General features: G+C 38.5%; 1 protein-coding gene across 1 annotated transcript; it reads left to right on the top strand.

Annotated features, from left to right (window-relative positions):
• The first annotated feature begins 1,611 nt into the window (after positions 1-1,611).
• On the top strand, positions 1,612-17,010 carry DNTTIP2 (deoxynucleotidyltransferase terminal interacting protein 2). Its single transcript, XM_007936065.1, has 7 exons — positions 1,612-1,683; positions 2,568-3,949; positions 5,801-5,939; positions 10,402-10,497; positions 11,594-11,758; positions 13,496-13,605; positions 16,917-17,010. The coding sequence occupies exons 1-7, from the start codon at positions 1,612-1,614 to the stop codon at positions 17,008-17,010; spliced, it is 2,058 nt and encodes a 685-aa protein (XP_007934256.1).
• The last annotated feature ends 2,630 nt before the right edge of the window (positions 17,011-19,640 follow it).

Below are 19,640 nucleotides of genomic sequence, written 5' to 3'. Positions count from 1 at the left end.
ATTTATACTGTATAGCTTCCTAACTAATCTCCCAGAACTTAATATAAAGCTCTTTACACCAACCAAAGCTTTAAATTTTATTTATATTTAACTACACAAATAATACACATGCATTGTTTTTAAAAAAAAAATTACTGTTATTTGGGTGAACGTTGACAAATTAACTTTCCATATGGCAGCTCACCTATGCTTTGTCTCATGACACTGACTACAATTTACCATAGTGCAACAGCTCCCCTCCCATAGTTAACTCTTCCCTGTGTCCTTCCCTCCCATGTACTTTTGCCCCGCGCCCCCCCCCCCCCGCTGTCTCCCTGTGCATACACAGCCCTTCTATTCTCCCATGACTGATCTCTCCAAGAAGTGTATCTACCTAATGTAAATGTTCAGCTCATATGCCTGTCTTTTGTTTGGCTAGAAACCACAAGGAGCAGGTTTAATTTCAGACCTGAAGGGCAGCTAGGGGCCAGTCTCAGGGGTTCCATCAGGCTCTGTCAGACCAGCAAACCTGGTCCTTTTTTTTTCAATGATTTTGAGTTTTGTTCCACATTGTTCTCCTACTCTATCCAGGATCTCCTACATAGATCCCCCTCCAAGTGGTTGACAGTGCTAGCTGGGCACCATCTAGTTCTTCTGGTCTCATTGTATAGGCTATAGATCATATGGTGTACCAGTCACTTGGACTAATTGTTTCCATATGTCTTTGGTGTTCTTCATTCTCCTTTGCCCTGGACAGAAGAATCCCATTGTTGCAGCTAGCAAGCTTTTAAGATTCCAGTCTCTACTTGCCAAAGTAGGATGTGGAACTTTGCTTTTTATAGTTATGTCATGGCAATTGAGCTTGATGTCCCCTGTGACTGTGGTCCCTGAGCCCACAGGTCCAACTGCTCACGCCCTCTGGGTAGCTTGCTGTGGCCAAGAAGTGACTACAACCTTCTTCCTTGTCAGCTGGGAATTCTTACATAACATACAAACACACTTCCAGAAACACTATCTGCCAACCCTATACATGGTCATGGGCACACTCCCCACTGCATAGACATACCTAACCATTCAGCCTGTCCACCTATCTATCCACCCATAGATCAGTGTTTGCCTTCACTGCCAACACAGTACTATGTGCAAAAGGGTTCATGTTTGTTGTCTGTACCCTCCATGCATCTATGTCTTCCTCTTCCTCAAGCACTACTGTTTAAAAAGTAATATAAATAATACAAGAATCTCCCTCAACCACACCCATGATCAAATTAAAATCTTGGGAATTACTCAACAAATTAAAGGACTGATGGAGAATGAAGCATAAGATGAAATTTTCCAATTCGTCACTGTGGAATGGGAACGAAGGCCTCGTCACTGCAGCTTTTGTCTATCTCACAAATGTCTCTTCAGGCAAAAAGCTCTTTTGCCGCCTACAACGCTGGAGAAGAGGCTAAACCCGTATCCTTCGGGATCGCTAGTCCACTGCCCCAGTCCAAAAAAAAGGATAAGACACGTGGACAAACTCTCGCGATCCACGAGAAAAACTACAGTGTCGCGCTTCTCTGACGTATTTCCGTTGCGTGGAAGTAGAGGGAAGCGTTGGTGGTTGGAAAGCAGTCAGTCGCCGGGAATATGGTGATCACTAGGTCGACGCGGCCTCAGGCCAGTGTCCAATACAGGTCAAGTAAAAGATCTCCGCAGAAGGTAGGAAATTTCAAGTCTCTCCCCTTTCTCCCCGCCCCTTCGAAGAGCGAAGGAGCAAGGAGGTGCAAGGGTCCCGCCGAACGTGAAGATAGCCAGTGGAGAGGGCCAGTTTTGCCGTGCGCTGTTGTAAGCTACCAAACTCCGTGCTAAGCGCTTCACTTGTAGTGTGTCTCCTTTAGTCTTCACTACAGTTCCTACTATGGTACGGTTTAAATAACTTGCTTCGGGTTGTTCAGGCCCTGTAATGCCGATGTATACATAGCTCGAGCCCTGGAACCGTACTTAAAACACCGTACAAAGGACGGTTAATACCGGTCACCATGCAAGAGCGTAATACAAGGAGTTGGAGAGAGGGGCCTCGCACTCCGTTCTTACGGGGTGGGAGGGCCACAGTGATGCTGCCTGTGCCTCTTAGTGGTACTAGTCGTCCACTGCCTCTCGATCGTGCGGGGAAAAGAAACGGAATACCCATTCACTCGTGCACGTAAAGGAAGTGGATAGACCGATACCATCAGTGTATTCCCAAACACGTATTCGCCCAGGCAGTATTAGACCTTCCTTTCTCTTCTCTCTTCCTAGGTGTGGGTTGGGATGTGAGTGCACCCATGACTTGGAGTGGGGAACTTTTTCCTTTTTGAATTACTTGTTTTGCCTCCTAAAGTCAGGAGCAGGACTAGGGTGAGGAGAACGACGTAGGACCCTGAAAATGCTGAGTCAGACTCAGTCTTTATTTAAGATTTTTATTTTCTTCTTATAGCTTTTTGCAATATTATATTTATCCGGATGCTGACTTTTTTAAGTGTCTTGTAAATTTTGCTCCTAAGAGGAGTATCTCACTTTGCCCTATTCCCAGCCTTACCTAAATTGGGTGTTTTCTCTTGCAGAATTCTGCTGGTAGTGGAATTAAAAAGCATCCAGAAAGCATGAAGGAATCTCACCTTGATGACCAAAGTACCAGTGAATCACAAAGCACTCAGAAACATAGCCCAGTCCCTAGAATGCCTAAATCCAAGAGGAAAAGCAAAACTGAAGTTTCATTACCAGAGATGATTGAACCATCTACTGATGGAGAGACTTCTGAAGCAGAGTCAAATTGTTCTTCTGTCTCTGAGCTCCAGGATCCCATTGTAAGGGTGACTAGGAGAAGGAAGATCTTAGTTTCATGCACTCCAATGTCAAGTGTGAGGAAAAGGCTGAAAATAACTCCAATAAGTGAGTCTCATACTGAAGAAGAAGTCTCTGAAGCAGAATCTCATGTTTCAGGTAATTCTACATTTGTACCATCCACAGTAATAACTACAAGAACCAAAAGAAGGGAGGCTAAATTGCCAACAGATCCAAGTCAAGAATCACATGCAGAAGATATTTCTGATGCAGAGTCATCATGCTCAGACATTTCTTCATTTTCAGGAGTTGCAGTTAGGAGAACAACAAGGAGTATGCACAGGAAATTACAGGCACAAACTGAGGAGAAAGATACTAAGATTGTACCAAGAAATGAAAAGCAAAATTGTAAAGGTTTAGATGAAGAGGCCAAAATAAATAATGGAAAAGAAATTAGTGATAAAAGTTCTCAGTTGAAAAATCTTTCTGAGCTTCAGGATACTAGCCTTCAACAATTAGTTTCTCAAAAGCATTCAACTCCCCAGAATAATAAAACCACCACATCAGAACCCTCAAATCTGAACTTAGAGGCTGTAATGAAATCATTATCTCAGACATTTGCAGTAGTGGAAATGGATAGATGGGATGAAGAGAGAGAGAACACCTTAAAAACAAGTGATTTGACACAGTTTGGTGATGATGATGAAAAGTGTACTGTTAAAGGTGTGATTGAAGACATGAACAATAAAAGGAATGTAAATTTTGAATGTGAAACCAAGTCTAGTCTCAACACATCTCAGGATAAAGATGATTCGGTTTTATTAATTCTCAGCAGTGATGAAAGCCAGAAGTCTGAAAACAGTGAAAATGAAGAGGACACCATATGTTTTGTTGAAAATAGTGGTCAAAGGGAGTCACTGAATGGAGACTCAGGAAATATGTCAAGTGACACTGCTTTGTTTGTAATTGACACAACTCCTGGAGTAAGTGCGGATAAAAATTTTTACTTGGAAGAGGAAGACAAAGCTAGTGAGGCTGCCACTGAGGAAGAAAATGAGGAGGGAGAGGATGAAAAAAGTGAAGATCTGTCAGACCATGACAGACATGAAGATAATGAGCTCAGTGATGAAGATGACTTACTGAATAGCACAAAGTCTAAACTGTAAGTTTTACCCATATTTTTAAAAGTAAAATTTGGATGCATATTTCATGAGGCTAATTTACCATAAAAATATACTAGAAATAGAGATGGAGAAAATGACTACCCTAGCTTTTTTTATGGACAAGCTGTTCTACCCAGTATTTTCCTTGTCTCTCTGGATGGGTGCTTTGTTAGGATGTTTTTCTCACCGATGATAGCTCAAAGTACTCCTTTTGGTGATAATACTTACTAGACATTGTAACTAAGTTTTATTCATGATTGTCAAGAGCAACATGAAACCAACCAGTTGCCCTGGTGTTGATTCTGATTTAAGGCAACTTCATGTGTGTCAGAGTACAGCTGCACTCTGTAGGGTTTTCAGTGGCTATGATCTTTCAGAAGTAGATCTCCAGGCCATTCTTTGGGGTACACTTAAGGAGCTCTGCGTAGTGCTGTGCCCAAGGCATGTGACTGCTAACCAGAAGATGGCAGTTCAAAGCCACCAGCTACTCCATGGAAGGAAGGCAGGGCAGTCTACTTCCATAAAGATTTACTGCCTTGGAAACACAGTGGGGATCGCTATAAGTTGAATTGACTCGATAGCAGTGCGTTTTTGTTTATTTGTTTTGTTTTGTTTTCTAAGTAGACTTGAATTAGCAGCCTTTGTGGTAGTAACCAAATGCTTAACCATTTGTGCCACCCATGAACTCCAATCCATATAAAAGGAAAGGGAAAGAAATGGTTTTTGTGCATGTTAATTACAGAGAAACTGAAAAATACAGAAAAATATGAGGAAATTAATCACTGAAATCACCTCATCCATTGAAAAGTGCTAATGTTTGGGGTATATCTTTAGTTTCTCTGTTTTAAATTTGTTTTTCCTAGGCACAGGTTCCTGGGGGTAAGATACCCGTAATTGTGTGTGTGTGTGTGTGTGTGTACATGTACATACATGTATACACATAACATATACTCCTACATACACACACATACATGTAGCCTTGAAAGGAACTATACATTAACATGAGAAGTCTTCACTGTAAACCAGTAAAATCAATGTCTGAAGCTACACTCAGGTGTACTAACTTTTTAAAAGCTACCACCTTCCCCAGGTAGATTCTGCAGATTTGAGAATCCCTGCCAAGGCAGTGCAATAGAATGATTTTACTTTCCAACAGGGGCTGATTAGCTACACACGTTCAGCTGCTTGGTTTATATGAGTAATTAGGAGCAAGTGAACTTACTTATATTAAGAATTGCATTAAAAAGAGCTCTTCAGTAATACAAAGTAGGAGCTTTCATCACATAAATAGAGCAGGAGATCAGGCAACTGCAAGAGATTCTGATTTGGTAGATCTGGGGTAAGATATTTGTGTTTTGGAAAAGTTCCAATTTAGAGGCACTATCAAATGCCTTCATTACCCAGAAAAAACATTCTAAGTTTGTATATTTCAGAAGTTCAGAGTACAAGAACTTGTCTTACTCATTGGTTTTAGAGATGGAGATATGTACATTCATTAATTCACTACCTACACATGAAGTTGAGCCAAATTACTAGAGGCTTCTCTGTCATTCTTTGTCAAATCTGTTGACATATTATATGGCCTTCAAGAAAATCTAGGAAATAAACTTGGAAGTGCTTTTTTTTTTTAATTATTCATGACTTTAGTAATAGATCTTACCAATGACTTTACTAATAGATTTTAAACCAATTTGTACAGAGTTTTTCAGGACCTCATCCGTTGTAAAAATAAGATATCCACCCACCATGGTTGGTAGTTAAAGGAAAGAAAATCAAGTTATTTCAAAATTCTCTCAATTGTTCCCTTTTGATTTAATTACTTGATCTTTAAATGGTAATTTCTCTTTCAGTCTGAAGTTGACAAGCAGCAGCATAGACCCTGGTCTGAGTATTAAGCAGTTGGGTGGCTTATATATTAATTTCAGTGCAGACAAACTACAGTCTAATAAGAAAATCCTGACACAGATCAAGGAGAAAACAAAAAATGAGGTAAGTTATGTGAAACGTCCTTTTATGATTTCATAGAACTAGCCAGTCACTGTTAGAAATGATTCATCTTTGATAAAAGACTCATTTCCCATAAGTGATACCACATTAGCCTAATGTGTTCTTTTCCCTACACAGTATTGATGTAGTGATGTGTATTTATAAGATCTAATCTGTAAAATGTGACATTTGTGAAAAATAAAGTAATAGAGAATCAGTGTTCTTTGGTCCACCAATTATGATTCTGAAAGGTTTGTTTCTTCCCTTTTCTAACTATACTTTAGTTCTTAACTGTTCTGGACCCTGTTGAGAATTTGAAAGCTGTTGAGTGCCCGGCCCCACAAACAGAAAAAAAATGTAAATGTGCACAGAGACACATTTTATGTAAAGTTTCAGAAGGACTCACTGGGTAATGACCTTATCCAAACCCTCAGCTTCAGCTACCACCTCTACACTGCTCTCAAGTCTGTGTTTTTTAGCCTTTAAATTATAGAAGAGGTCACTGTGAGTCGGGTCTGACTCGACAGCACATAACAACAACAGCAACAACATTTCCTGTTCAAGTTGTGGTGGCACAGTGGTTAAGACATTGGGCTGCTAACCAGAAGGTTGGCAGTTCAAACCCACCAGCCATTCCATGGGAGAAAGACGAGGTAGTCTGCTTCTGTAAAGATTTACAGTCTTGGAAACCCAATGGAGGTGGCTGAGAGTCAAAATTGACTCGATGGCAGTGAGTTTGGTTTTCTGGAAGCAAGTAAAATACAAAAAAATACAGAAATCATTTAGGAAAAGATTAGTTGATTTGACTAAACAGTTTAAATAAACAGACAAAACAAACCCACTGCCATTGAGTCAATTCTGGCTCATAGCAACCCTATAGGTCAGAGTAGAACTGCCCCATAGGGTTTCTAAGGCTGTAAATCTTTATGGAAGCAGACTGCCTCATCTTTCTCCAGCAGAGGGTTAGTAGGTTCCAACCGCCAACCTTCTAGCTAACAGCAAATGCTTTAACCACTGTACCACCAGAGCTCCTTAGAATTTAAATAGTCCTGGATTATTAAAAATACCTTAAACAAAAGACAAGAGGCTAATATCACTAAGGTACAAAAATCCCTACAAATTAATAAGAGAACAACCCTATATGATTTTTTATATGAGCCAAAAAGTACAGGCATTCCACAGAAGAGGATATATACATAGCTAGTAGGTACATGAAAAGATGATAAACAGCAAATTAAAAGTAATAAGCTGCCACTGACAACATAGAAAAGATACTACCTAGTCTTGGTGTAAGTATAAAGAAAATGTCACTGATGTACTATTGGTCGGAATTTAAACTGTACTACTTGAATGGCAGACAACTTAATGGTGCCTACCAAAATTTAAATGACACATTTTGGAATCTGTTTTATTATTATTTATAGGAATAATCAGAAGAAGTAAACAGAAATGATATTTCTAAAAATCTGTACAAGACTAGAAACTTAAATGTTTGTCAAAAATTTGTACATAATAGCTATCAGAAAGGATGAAGTCAACCTGTAGCTACCAGAATTTACATTGAAAGCATCTAAGATGTTCTTGAGTTAGAAAAAGCAAATGCAGATTAGTATGTTTGGGATGATATCATTGGTGTAACAAAAAGTATGTGGTTTTTGTTTTTTTTTTTAATTAGAATTTATATTTTGATATCATTCTATTAGTAGTCTATCCTGCTTTTTCACACCATAGGAAGCTGTTTTACCAACATTGAAATAACATACCATTGAAAACTAGTTGGGTTTTTTTAATTTTGTTTTTTTAAATGTGATTTGGGTGAAAGTTTACAGAGAAATTCGCTTTCCATTTAGCATGTCATCCACATTTTATTTCATGATGTTGATTCTAATCCTCATAATGTAACAGCTTTCTTCCTACTTCCTCTCTGTGGTTTCCTTTTCTCTTTTGTCCTTCTTTCCTGTGCATTCCTGCCTCTGAGCTATCTCCCTGTGCAAATACTGCCCCTTCTGATTTCCCATGGTTGATCGTTCTGAGGAGTGTACCTACTCGTGTCATTGTTCACCTTGTAGGCCTGTCTGTTCTTTGGCTGGAAACCACGGTTGTGAGTGCAATTCCAGGCCCAAAGATTGTCTAGGGGCCATAGTCTCAGGGGTTTCATCAGTCTCTATCAGACCAGTGAGCCTTATTTTTTTTATGATACTAAGTTTTGTTCCACATTTTTTTCCCACTCTATCCAGTATTTCCTATTTTGATCCCTTTCTGAGTAGTTGACAGTGGTAGCTAGGCACTATCTAGTTCTTCTGGTTTCAGGGTCATAAAGAATGCGGTTCACGTGGTCTGTGACTTCCTCGGACTAATTGCTTCCACGTGTCTTTGATTTTCTTCATTCTTCTTTGTTCCAGATGAGGAGAGACCAATTGTATCTTAGTTGGCTACTTGTAAGCCTTTAAGACTCCAGTCACTACTCACCAAAGTAGAATGTAGAACAGTGTTTTCATGTAGTATGTTGTGCTAGTTGAGCTTGATGTTCTGCACAACTATGATTCCCTGCAACCATGGTCCCGAGCCTGCGGGCCCAGCAACTCACTTCACTTCCTCAAGGGGTTTGGCTTTGGCTAAGAGGTTATCATAACTTTGCCCCCTATAGCTCTGTTTTATATATATGGACATTCTTATAGCACATACAAATATGTATGTAGAAATATTGTTTGCCAAACTTATATGTTGTCATGGGTATATTCTGTTTTGCCTGCTGAGACCTGATCCTTTAGCCGGTCTACTACCCATAGATTAATGTTTGTCATCACTGATAATGCAGTACTGTGTATGTAAAAGTGTTTACTTTTGTTGTCTGTACCTCTTGTTCACCTCCCTGTGTCTTCCTTTTCCATAGTGTTATTGTACTAGTCACTCGCTTTTGGTATATTGCCCTTCCCTTCACATGAATCAGTACTTGCCTCTTACCTATCTAGCAATTTTCCGTCCCCTCCCCTGCCATCCCTGGTAACCAACAAAGAAAGTTTCCTTCCATATGTAAGCCTTTCCTTGACTTTTCACAGTAGTGGACTAATAAAATATTTGTCCTTCTGTGATGAATTTATTTCACTCAGCATAATGTCCTCCAAGTTCATCCACGTTATGGGGTGTTTCAAAGATTCTACATTATTCTTTAGTGTTGCATAGTATTCCTTTATGTGCCTATACCTTCATTTGGTTATCCATTTATCCATTGATGGGTACTTAGGTTGTTTCCATCTCTTTGCTGTTGCAAATAGTGCTATGATGAACATGGGTGTACATATGTCTATTCATGCCATGTCCTGGTTCTTACGTCTTCAGGAGATAACACCTACTGCTGGGATTGCTGGATGAAATGATGTTTCTATGTCCAACTTCAAACTTTCTAAGGAAGCACTGTTCTGGTTACCTAGTGTTGGTCTGACAAGAATATACCACAAATGGGATGGCCTTAACAAACAGGAGTTTATTCTCTCACAGTTTGGAGGCTTTAAGTCCAAGTTCAAAGTGCCAGGCTCTAGGGATTGGGTGAAAGCCCCTCAACCTTGGGGTCCAGCTCTGCCTCCTACTCCCAGCCCACTGGAGTTAGAGGTATTTCTTTACTCAGACAGCTGCTGGCTACTAAGGCTGACAAGCCCAAGGTTGACAAGTAAAAAGGCACAGTCCCGATTTTAACCAAACCACATGGCAGGCCATTAATTTTAAGTCCATTGTAAGTCCCAAGGTTGGCAGGGCATGGCAGGCTGCTGAGCAACGACACGGCTACATGCAGGGTCCAAGCATGCCATAAGCTGGAGACCATTCCCAAAGCTGCTGCTTAGATATGGGAAGCACACTACATACATACCCAAAGGCAGCTGCTCACAGTAGATTCCACCATGGAGTGATTACCAGTCTCATCATGGGGAATACTACATCCAGCTACCCAGCCACTCAACCAGGCCTAGCCAAGTTGACACAAAAACAACCACCACAAGCACCATACTGTTTTCCATAGTAATGCCATTTTACAGTCCCACCAGCACTGTATGAGAGAGGTAGATGGTCTGTTTCCCCCCCTTCTCAGGATTTCAAGGGCTATTGTGACATTATTCCTGTTTTTATTTTCCAGTTCTTTGGTACAAGTGGCCATTTGCAAATAAGAACTACAAGTGGACACAGTAATATAAATCCATTTGTAGACATTCAGATCAGAAAAGAAGATTTTAGATAGTTCTATTTTCTTGTAGATTCTCTTAAACAGTCCCTCTGCCTCCTAAAACATGTTTAATGTGATTATAATTTCCAAACATAAGGATAGGAATAATTTGTAGTACTATGTTTGCTGCATAAAGCAGGTTAGTATATTTGGCTAGTTTTCAGTGTGGGACATCTTTCTTATAAGTCCGAAATGCTGAAAAAATTGTGTAACATTCTGACATTTTAAAACCAATTTAATGTTTTATAGTTTCTGCAGAAAACCATCATTACACCTGATTTTGAAAAAAACTATAGTGTCCCACCGTACAGAGAATCAAAGTTTCAACTTCAGAAAAAACGAAGAGTAAGTACAGTGACTTTAATAATTTAGAATGTTTAGATGTGTTAAACTGTTGGTTGTACAGCTAAAATTGTATATATACTCATATAAATTTATTTTATTTCTAAAGAAAATTACCACAGATATCAAAGGACCCATAAATATGGTTCTGTAAATGTTTTACATGGATTTTTACATCTTTGCAGCCAACGATGATTGACTATACTTATGTCTTGACACACATTAAGTATAGCTTATTTTTTTTCCCCTACCTTAAAAACAGCGACAGCATACAGGCACACTGTCCACAACTCTTGACTTAGAAGGACTTGTTCACTAAGACCTAGGAGCTTGCTTGTAGACTGTTGTAGAGAACTTAGTAATAGAGCCAGCTAAAAACCTATTTAATTTGTGGTCTATTTAGTTTGTCGAATGAGAAGATGGAACACATTTTCTTTAGTAAAATATAGATCATTTTTATCTGTCATCTCAGGTAACCAAGCTTAAAGAACTTATCCAGACAATGATATTCCATTAATGTCACTATTACAGACTGCCCTGTACACTACCTAGCAAATGGTAGACTCTCAATAAATATTTATTGTATAAACCAAAAAATAAGTAACTTGCTAAGAGTTTTCAAAGAATAGCAATTTTTGTTTTACTTTAGAAATAATAAAGATTTCTGCACTGTTGGAGTAAGTGGCTCTCTGAGACACCTGGGTGATTGAATAAAAGTATTAATATTTACATGTAAGCTCCAGAGGTGAAAACGTTTTTATACATTATCTATTCAGTTGGCTATTTTAGACAGTAATAATTGAAGCTGTGAGTTGTTCTCCCAGCAAGTCAGCAGTTGCTTGCTAAGATATAAAATACGTTTTAAGGAACCCTAACATACAAAACAGATAATGCTGCACTGATTTATCAGATAAATCACTTTTCTTTGAGACAATTTAATTCCTTCTATGAAGGATGAAGACTCTGGAGACTAATACATTCTATAATGTATAAGTTTGTTTTTAATTCACAGAATTTCTATGTAATTTTTAGAGAATTAGGTATAATTTATGCTCTGTTCTTAGATTTTGCATGTTTGTTTTTGAAATCTGACTTTCAGGAAGAACGACAAAAAACAGCAGGCAATGGCTGGTTTGGTATGAAAGCTCCAGAATTGACAAATGAACTGAAAAACGATCTCAAAGCACTGAAGATGAGAGCTAGTATGGACCCAAAACGGTTTTACAAGAAAAATGATAGAGACGGCTTCCCCAAGTACTTCCAGGTGTGATGCAAAAGAGTAATTATTGATCTTCTGTCATTTTACTTTGGGAAGCACTATGGTGATCTTTTTGTTCATTATTAAAATAGATAAATATTTACAATGCATATACCTAAGGTTTGGACCTTATGTGCTTAGGCCATATAGTAATGGCCAGAACCCAATTCATATAACCACCACCTTATAATGAGTTTCCATATAGAAGGATGGTGTTACAAATGATAACTGGGATCAGTTCTCTAAAACTTAACCTGTAAGTTGGTTGGTTGTACCATACACAGATAGTACTGGTTTGGTAGCAAGAACCCATTCAGGATGGAGGAGGAAAGAGGGCATTATTTATACCAATCCCTTCCTCTTTTCAAGGTATTGAGGCATCACCAGGCAAATTCTGAAAATAGTTAAAATGTTGGTTTTCAAAGTTTTTAGATAAAAGACTAGTAGATGCATCCTCTGGAATTTCTCAAATTCATGTCATTCTTCTGACTGCTTTCTTACAATGCATCTGTAATCCTTCGCACTCCCCTTCAAATTCATCTTCCATGTTGGAACCAGTCTTTTATTTAAGGAAAAAAAGAAAAATCTGTTCCTGTTACACCTCTGCTCAGAAACCTTCAATGATTTTTTTGTGACCCATAGGATAGAGTATATACCCCTTAGTGTGGGGCCCTTCATAATCTGCACCTAACCCAGGTTACCAGCCTTCTCTTGTCATATATGCCTTTCAAACTCCAAAATACTCAGCTACTCAGTCTTCTCGAAACAAGTACTTAGCAGTCTTTGTATTCTTTGATTTTGCTTGTGTGTAGCTCTCCCTTATTCACCTTATTCGCTTGGTGAAATTTTACTTATCCAAATTCAAGTTAAAATGTCATCCTTTGTGAAACCTTCCCTGCTTCTCTGAGGTAGAGTTGGGTTAGTCTTCTGAACATCTATCTATGCTGCTTTGTTTAGCATATTATGTTGTACTTTAATTTTTCAGTTACCTGTCCAATGATCTTTCTTAAGACTAGACTCCTCCTTCTCCCTGGCAGGAACCAGTTATTTTCTCTGTTTCCTTAAAACTTCGTACAATGCCTTGCACATAATACTAAAACCAAACCCACTGCCATTGAGTCAGTTCCAACTCATAGCAACCCGATTGGGTTTCCACAGTAAATCTTTATGGAAGTAGATTACCCATCTTCCTTCCATGGAGTGGCTGATGGGTTTGAACCACCATCCTTATGGTTAGCAGTTAAATACCTTAGGCACTGTGCCACCAGAGCTGCTTTTGCACATACTAGGCACTCTGTAAATTTTAATCAGTTGACTGCACAAACACAAAGTCATCACTAGTTAGATCTTAAACTGGCAGCATTCATGACAACCTGGGAGATAAAATAGGGTAGTAGAATTTATGTGTACTTCATTGAGTTGGGAAGCTAAGCAAAAAAGTGTATAGATCTGTCCTACTTTTCTATTTATACTATTTATCAAGAATTTACTATTTAGCATTATCATATAAAAGGAATCTTGAGTCTACTATATACGCAAATGAAGTGGAGTAGAACCAGTGTGCTGATTGGGTAAGTGATTTATTTTTGGTTAAAAAAGGCATTCAAACTAAATTTAATACGGGTATAAAGTGAACTCATGTTTTCCATTCCTTTCTATACATGTATGTTAGAGGTACCCTGAAATATGAAAACAACCTGGCATCCAGATTTTGCATGATTTATTTTAATCAATTGTTCATAGATTGGAACCATTGTTGACAATCCTGCTGACTTCTACCATTCACGAATTCCCAAGAAAGAACGGAAAAGAACTATTGTGGAAGAACTGCTGGCTGATTCTGAGTTCAGAAAGTAAGAAATTTATTTTTTTTTATTATGTAATATGTATGCTTAAAAATATGCACACTTTTAAAATTTCAAATCATTGTAAATGCTTTACAGTAGAGTTTCTCAGCACTGTCTCAATTATTGATATTTTGGATCAGATAATTCTTTGTTAGGGGAGACTGTAATGTGCATCATAGGATGTTAACATACCTAGCCTTATATTCCAGTAGTACACACTCCCACCCTCAGTCATCAAATCAACACAAATACCTTCAGATATTCCCAAATGTCCCTTGAGGGGTAGAAGCACTCCCAGTTGAGAATCATTGCTTTAGAGGGAACTTCAAAATATAAAATAAACTGAGTAAAGGAGCCTGCAAAGGAGACTGGAAAGCAATAGCCAAGGGGCCTTTAAGAAAACCAGGAGGGCTCGGTGTCAAAAGTCAAGGAAAGAATATTACAAATAGAATGGAGTGTTTAACAAGGATAAATGCTGGTGAGATGTCAAACAAGATAAAGACTAAAACGCCCTTTGGGTTTATTTAACACAGAGGTCACTGTAGCTTTGGCAAATACGGTTACAGGGTAGTGAGTGGGAAGAAGTCAGAACACAGGGCCATGGGGGTGAGTTGGAAATGGAAACAACTCTTTGAAGTTTGGTTGTGAAGGGGAATAGAGGGCTAGTGGGTATGGATTTGGAGGGTTTTTAAGATAGGAGAAATCTAAGTTATGTTTAAATGTCCTTGAAGCAGCTGAATATATATGTAAGATTTAAAAGCATACCTCATACAGAAGAAGTCTGCTGACTTTCCACCTGATTTCATAGCAGATATGAAAATATTTCTCAAGGATTTTAAGCATAACATAGTTTGTATCACATGAGGAACATACTTAGCTTAGATTATGTAAGCTATTTAATGAATCTGAGTAATGGTAAAAATTTTAGAAACAAACAGTCCCCTTTTACTACTCGATATTCTCTCCTTGGAAGTCTCACCTTCAGAGGGCTTTAATTGTAATCTAGGTAATGTTGAGTTCCAAATGCATATTTCTAGTCCAAGCCCATGTATCCAGCTGCATCAGGAACATCAAAAACACCTCAAACATGGCATATCTAAGAGTTAACTTGTGGTCTTTCCTGACCCATCCTCCCAGTAAAACCTAGTCCTCTCCCAGTGCTCTGTATCTCCGTGACTGAATGGCACCATCCATTCATTGGGGCAGATCCTTGACATCCACTTCTCCCTTAAAATCCCATATTCAGAATGTCACAGCATCTCTCCAAGTTTCCTAAATGTCTCTCAAGCCTATCTCTTTCTGTCCATCACCACAGAGGTGTGCTGCAAGCTGATTGAGTCTTGGCTTACCTAAGTGTTGACCGTATATTATAGATAAAAATTTACTTATATTTTGTAATCTTCAGTGATGGGCATTCTAACAAATTTATCACAATGTGGATGGTGCTTTCACACAAAAAAATAATAATCTCAGAATAAGGAATTGGGGACAATAAACTAGAAATGTAATAGAATGGAACTCATAGAAGTGTAGGTAAAGGACATCTGTGAGTTCATTGTTTCCAATACTTCAGTAACTTTATTATCACTTTCCCAAGTGTTTGCATTATCTATATGTCACTCCTTGGAAGAAAGGTTGGGCAATCTACTTCCGTAGTGATACCGCCTCAAAAACCCAAGAAGGGGTCACTATGAGTTGGGTCCCGCTTGATGGCACATAACAACAACATACACCGTCTCACCTTACAGGAAACTAACTCATGAGGGATTGCCCTGTTTGCAGAACTCCTGTATATCATGCTCACTTGACTTGTATAAAATATGGTACTTTGTTTTAAAAGGAAACTTCATGAGTTTGTTCTACTTATATTTTTTTCTAGTATACTTTATATTTCTCCCATCTTAAAAACCCTCCAAATCCATACCCACTAGCCCTGCCTCTCTCTTCCCCTTCACAACCAAACTTCAAAGAGTTGTCTCCATTTCCATAACTTAAAATGAATAGTCTTTTCCTCCTAAATTTACCACATTCTGTTGTAATGTTATAAAGGCTTTAAATAGCTTCTGTTCTAAAGAGGCTGCTAGTTAATCCTTAGCCTTGGTAATGTGATACCAGATTTGAGTTTATATATATGAGTGAAAGCTCTAGAATATAGGCATTTTATATCTTTAGAGAGTTTTTAACTTTTTCTAATTAACTCTGTACTGACAGCCCTGCTTTTGTTGCAAAAGCTTCTAGCTACTGAATTGCTATTTTTCTGCAATAAATTTTACTTCTGTATTTCCAGAATCCAAGGGGGAAATACAGTCTATAACACAATTCTCTTTTCTCTGGATACCTTTGTACTCTTAAAAATTATTAAAGACCTTAAGAGGCTGTATGTTCCTGGATTACATCTACTGATATTTACCATAGTGGAAATGAATACTAAGAAACTTTTTTAATTTTTATTAATTCATTTTAAAATAATAAGGCCATCACATATTAACATAAATACATATTTCTCAGAAAATAACAGAACAGTAATTAGTGAAAATTTCTTTAATGTGTGACTTAATTAAAGAGAGTTGGAGCCCTCCATCTGTTTTGCATTCAGCCTGCTGGAAGACACGTAGCCTCTGGAAGACTTCACTGTGCACTCGTGAGAGAATGAGAGTGAAAAGGGCAACTGATGACTTAGTGTTACTGTGAAAGTAGTTTTTACCTAATGAACCCTTGGAGGGTCTTGTTCCTGGACCATATTTTTAAAACCACTGGTTTTACACAGAAGGAAGATGGGAAAGATTTACTGCCTCGGATACGCAATGGGGGTCACTATGAGTGGGAATCTACTTGATGGCAGTGGGGCGGGTGTATGTTATGTTTGTTAAAATTATAAGCAATATATATTCTGTCATGTTTTCAAGTAAGTATAAGCTTTTTGCTTTGCTTGGTCCTTATTTTTATCCTACAAAAATTGTTTAAAGCATTAGATAGTGTCTGGTAGCTCTGTTGTTCAACAGATACAATACATGGGTCTCTAATATCTGAAAGTGTTCAGAAATCCTCCAACTACAGTTGCCATATTTTTCTCACTGGACACAGTGAGGCAGGCTCCATAAAGGCAAGATCTGTAGCTGTCTTGTCCACTACTCTGTTCCCAACTCCATATGGCTCCTGACACATGGTGGCAACTTAATATATATGTGATGGAGTAGATAATGAAAATATAAAGAATTTTGCTATTTAAAAGCTCCCAAAAAGTTTATATTACTTTCTTCTTAATGTCTGATGTGCCATACTTTAGAGCTTAAAGGTTTAATTTTTTTTTTTTTCAGATACAATCGAAGGAAATACTCAGAGATCATGGCTGAAAAAGCAGCAAATGCAGCAGGAAAAAAGTTTCGAAAGAAGAAGAAATTTCGCAATTAGATTCATTAAGCAAACCATGATATTTTATGTCTCCCCTTTATTTATTTACTAAAAATACTTTGAAAACTAATCCCATCGCATAAATTAGACTGGCCCCGTTTATATAGGGATTTCTGCTTGAAAAAGAGTAGATCTGAGACTGAAGCATGTGACCTTCAGAATAAATAAGCAGAAAAAAAGAGCCACCTGGGCTTAATATTTTCAAGGGGAATAAAAGGAAAAGGAACCTCAACCATCTGAAGATAATTAATATTTTTGTAACGTTTTCAACTTTTGGTGGTTAAAGATAATTAAAAGATATTTCAAAATAGGAAGTTTGCTAATGTGTTCAGAGAACTTTAAACAATCTAATCAAAGATATAGAAACAATATTAGAATTAATACATAGTTTTTTTGTGTGTGGGTGTGTGTATGTATATGCTCCCCAAGGGAGGAGGTGTTGGACAGGAATTACCCTGTAGTCACCTGTAAGATTAGATCCAGAAAGTTGGTGTGGATGGGATATAGAGATTTTGTTACCTGTACAAAAGTAATAGTTGAAACCAAAGGAATGTTAAAAGTGTTCTTGGAGCCAAAACCAAACTCGCTGCCATTGAGTTGGACCCGACTCATAGCAACCTCTCCTTGGGTTTCTGAGGCAGTATCACTATGGAACTAGATTGCCCAATCTTCCTTGGAAGGAGTGGCTGGTGGGTTTGAACTGCCAGCCTTCTAGTTAGCAGTCAAATACCTGAGGCACTACACCACCAGAGATCCCACATTAGCCATTGTTGTTATGTGCTGTCAAGTAGGACCTAACTCATAGCAACCCCTCCTTGGGTTTCTGAGGCAGTATGTCTATGGAAGTAGACCGCCCAACCCTCCTGAGGAGCAGCTGGTGGATTCAAACTGCCAGGCTTCTGGTTAACAGTCAAGTCCCTTAGGCACTACAGCACCAGAGCTCCTTTACAAAGATAAGAAGTGTTTATTATTAAAAATTCCAATCATTACAAATAGGTATGAAGTAAAAAGGAAAGCTCTCTCCCTTCACACCACTGCTTCCACCCACCCCAGCACTCCCCCACAGTAACCACTGTTAACCACTGGTATGTCCTTCCACAAATTTTTTGAGCTTACACAATCATAAGAATATGTTATGCTTATAATATATATTAAAGTAAATATACAGTATGGATTATACCTCAACATAATGTAAAAAATCCTTACAATAAGCAGCATGATAAATGCAAAAACCAGTGAAGTCAAAAATTTCATTGCATTTGGATCCACAATCAACGTCCATGGAAACAGCAGTCAAGAAATCAAATGACATGTAGCGTGGAGCAAATTTGCTGCAAAAGACCTCTTCAAAGAGTTAAAAAGCCAAGTTGTCACTTTGAGGACTAAGGTGCACCTGACCCAAGTCATGTTGTTTCAGTTGTCTCATATGCGTGCAAAAACTAGACAATGAAAGAACTGATGCCTCTGAATTACAGTGTTTGCAAAGAAGGCGGAATACACCATGGACAGCCTGAAGAACAAACAAATCAGCCAGAACGCTCTTTAGAAGTGCGGATGGCAAGATTTAGTCTCAGACTTTGGGTAAGTTATCAGAGGAACCAGTTCCTGGAGAAGGATATCATTCTTGGTAAGGTAGAAAATCCAGTGCCATTGAATCGATTCTGACTCATAGTAACTCCCATTGAGTTTCCAAGTCTGTAATCTTTATGGAAGTAGATTGCCTCATTTTCCTCCCATGAAGTAGCTGGTGAGTTGAACCACTAATCTGGTTAGCAGCCAATTATCTTACCCACTATGCCACTAGAACTCCTTTGGTAAGGCAGAGGGTCAACAAAAGAGACGACCATCAGGATTGACACCGTGGCTGCAACAATGGGTTCAAACAGTAATAACTGTGAGACTGGTGCAAGACCAGGTAGTGCTTCATTCTGTTGTACCTAGGGGCCCTGTGAGTCGGAATCTACTCAACAGCACCTGATAACAACAAAAACACATGTTAAAAGTGTTTTAACGTCATTAGCATACATTAACATGATGAAGACTAACGTTTTGTTCATATGATAACATTTAATATGAATGTAATCAATCATATTCTATGTATCAAGGTTTTTCCTGTAATAAATACATTTTGGACATCTTTCCATAGCAATATATACAATAAAACCTGCAAAAGCTGGAACCTATGTAAGATGGAAACCTGTCAGAGAAGAAAAACTCAAAATATTTCCTACTAATTGAGAGTGACAAAAAAGTGCTAAGAGGGGCTTTTCAAAAGCAGAAAACTTGTAAGACCCAGAAAAACAAGACAGACCTATCAAGTTTTGGCTCTCATAGGTTTGACTGTATCTGTATGTGTTTGTGTGTTGCAGTGAATTACTTGGTATGGCTTTTCTAGCCATAGTCTTTATAACTCCTACTGAATTACTGAGTGGTGGTTGTTGTTTGCCATCGAGTCAGACTCGCCTCATAGCGTCCCCACCTTGGGTTTCTGAGGCACTATCACTATGGAAGTAGATTGCTCAATCTTCCTTCCGAGGAGTGGCTGGTGGGTTTGAACCACCAGCCTTCTGGATTACTGAATCCAGACCTTTGAAGAGGTCTTTTGCACCAGAGCTCCAGGATTACTGGGT

Source organism: Orycteropus afer, unplaced genomic scaffold (genome assembly GCF_000298275.1).
Source record: "Orycteropus afer afer isolate SDZICR_OR568_19922 unplaced genomic scaffold, OryAfe1.0 scaffold00033, whole genome shotgun sequence".
Taxonomy (NCBI): domain Eukaryota; kingdom Metazoa; phylum Chordata; class Mammalia; order Tubulidentata; family Orycteropodidae; genus Orycteropus; species Orycteropus afer.
This window is presented reverse-complemented; position numbering and strand designations above follow the sequence as displayed.

Bases quoted from the DNA above. Each gene is read 5' to 3' on its own strand.
- DNTTIP2 (XM_007936065.1), top strand. From the start codon at position 1,612: ATGGTGATCACTAGGTCGACGCGGCCTCAGGCCAGTGTCCAATACAGG. The intron at 5,940-10,401 runs GTAAGTTATGTG...AATGTTTTATAG, and splicing joins AGGAGAAAACAAAAAATGAG to TTTCTGCAGAAAACCATCAT. The intron at 13,606-16,916 runs GTAAGAAATTTA...TTTTTTTTTCAG, and splicing joins GCTGATTCTGAGTTCAGAAA to ATACAATCGAAGGAAATACT.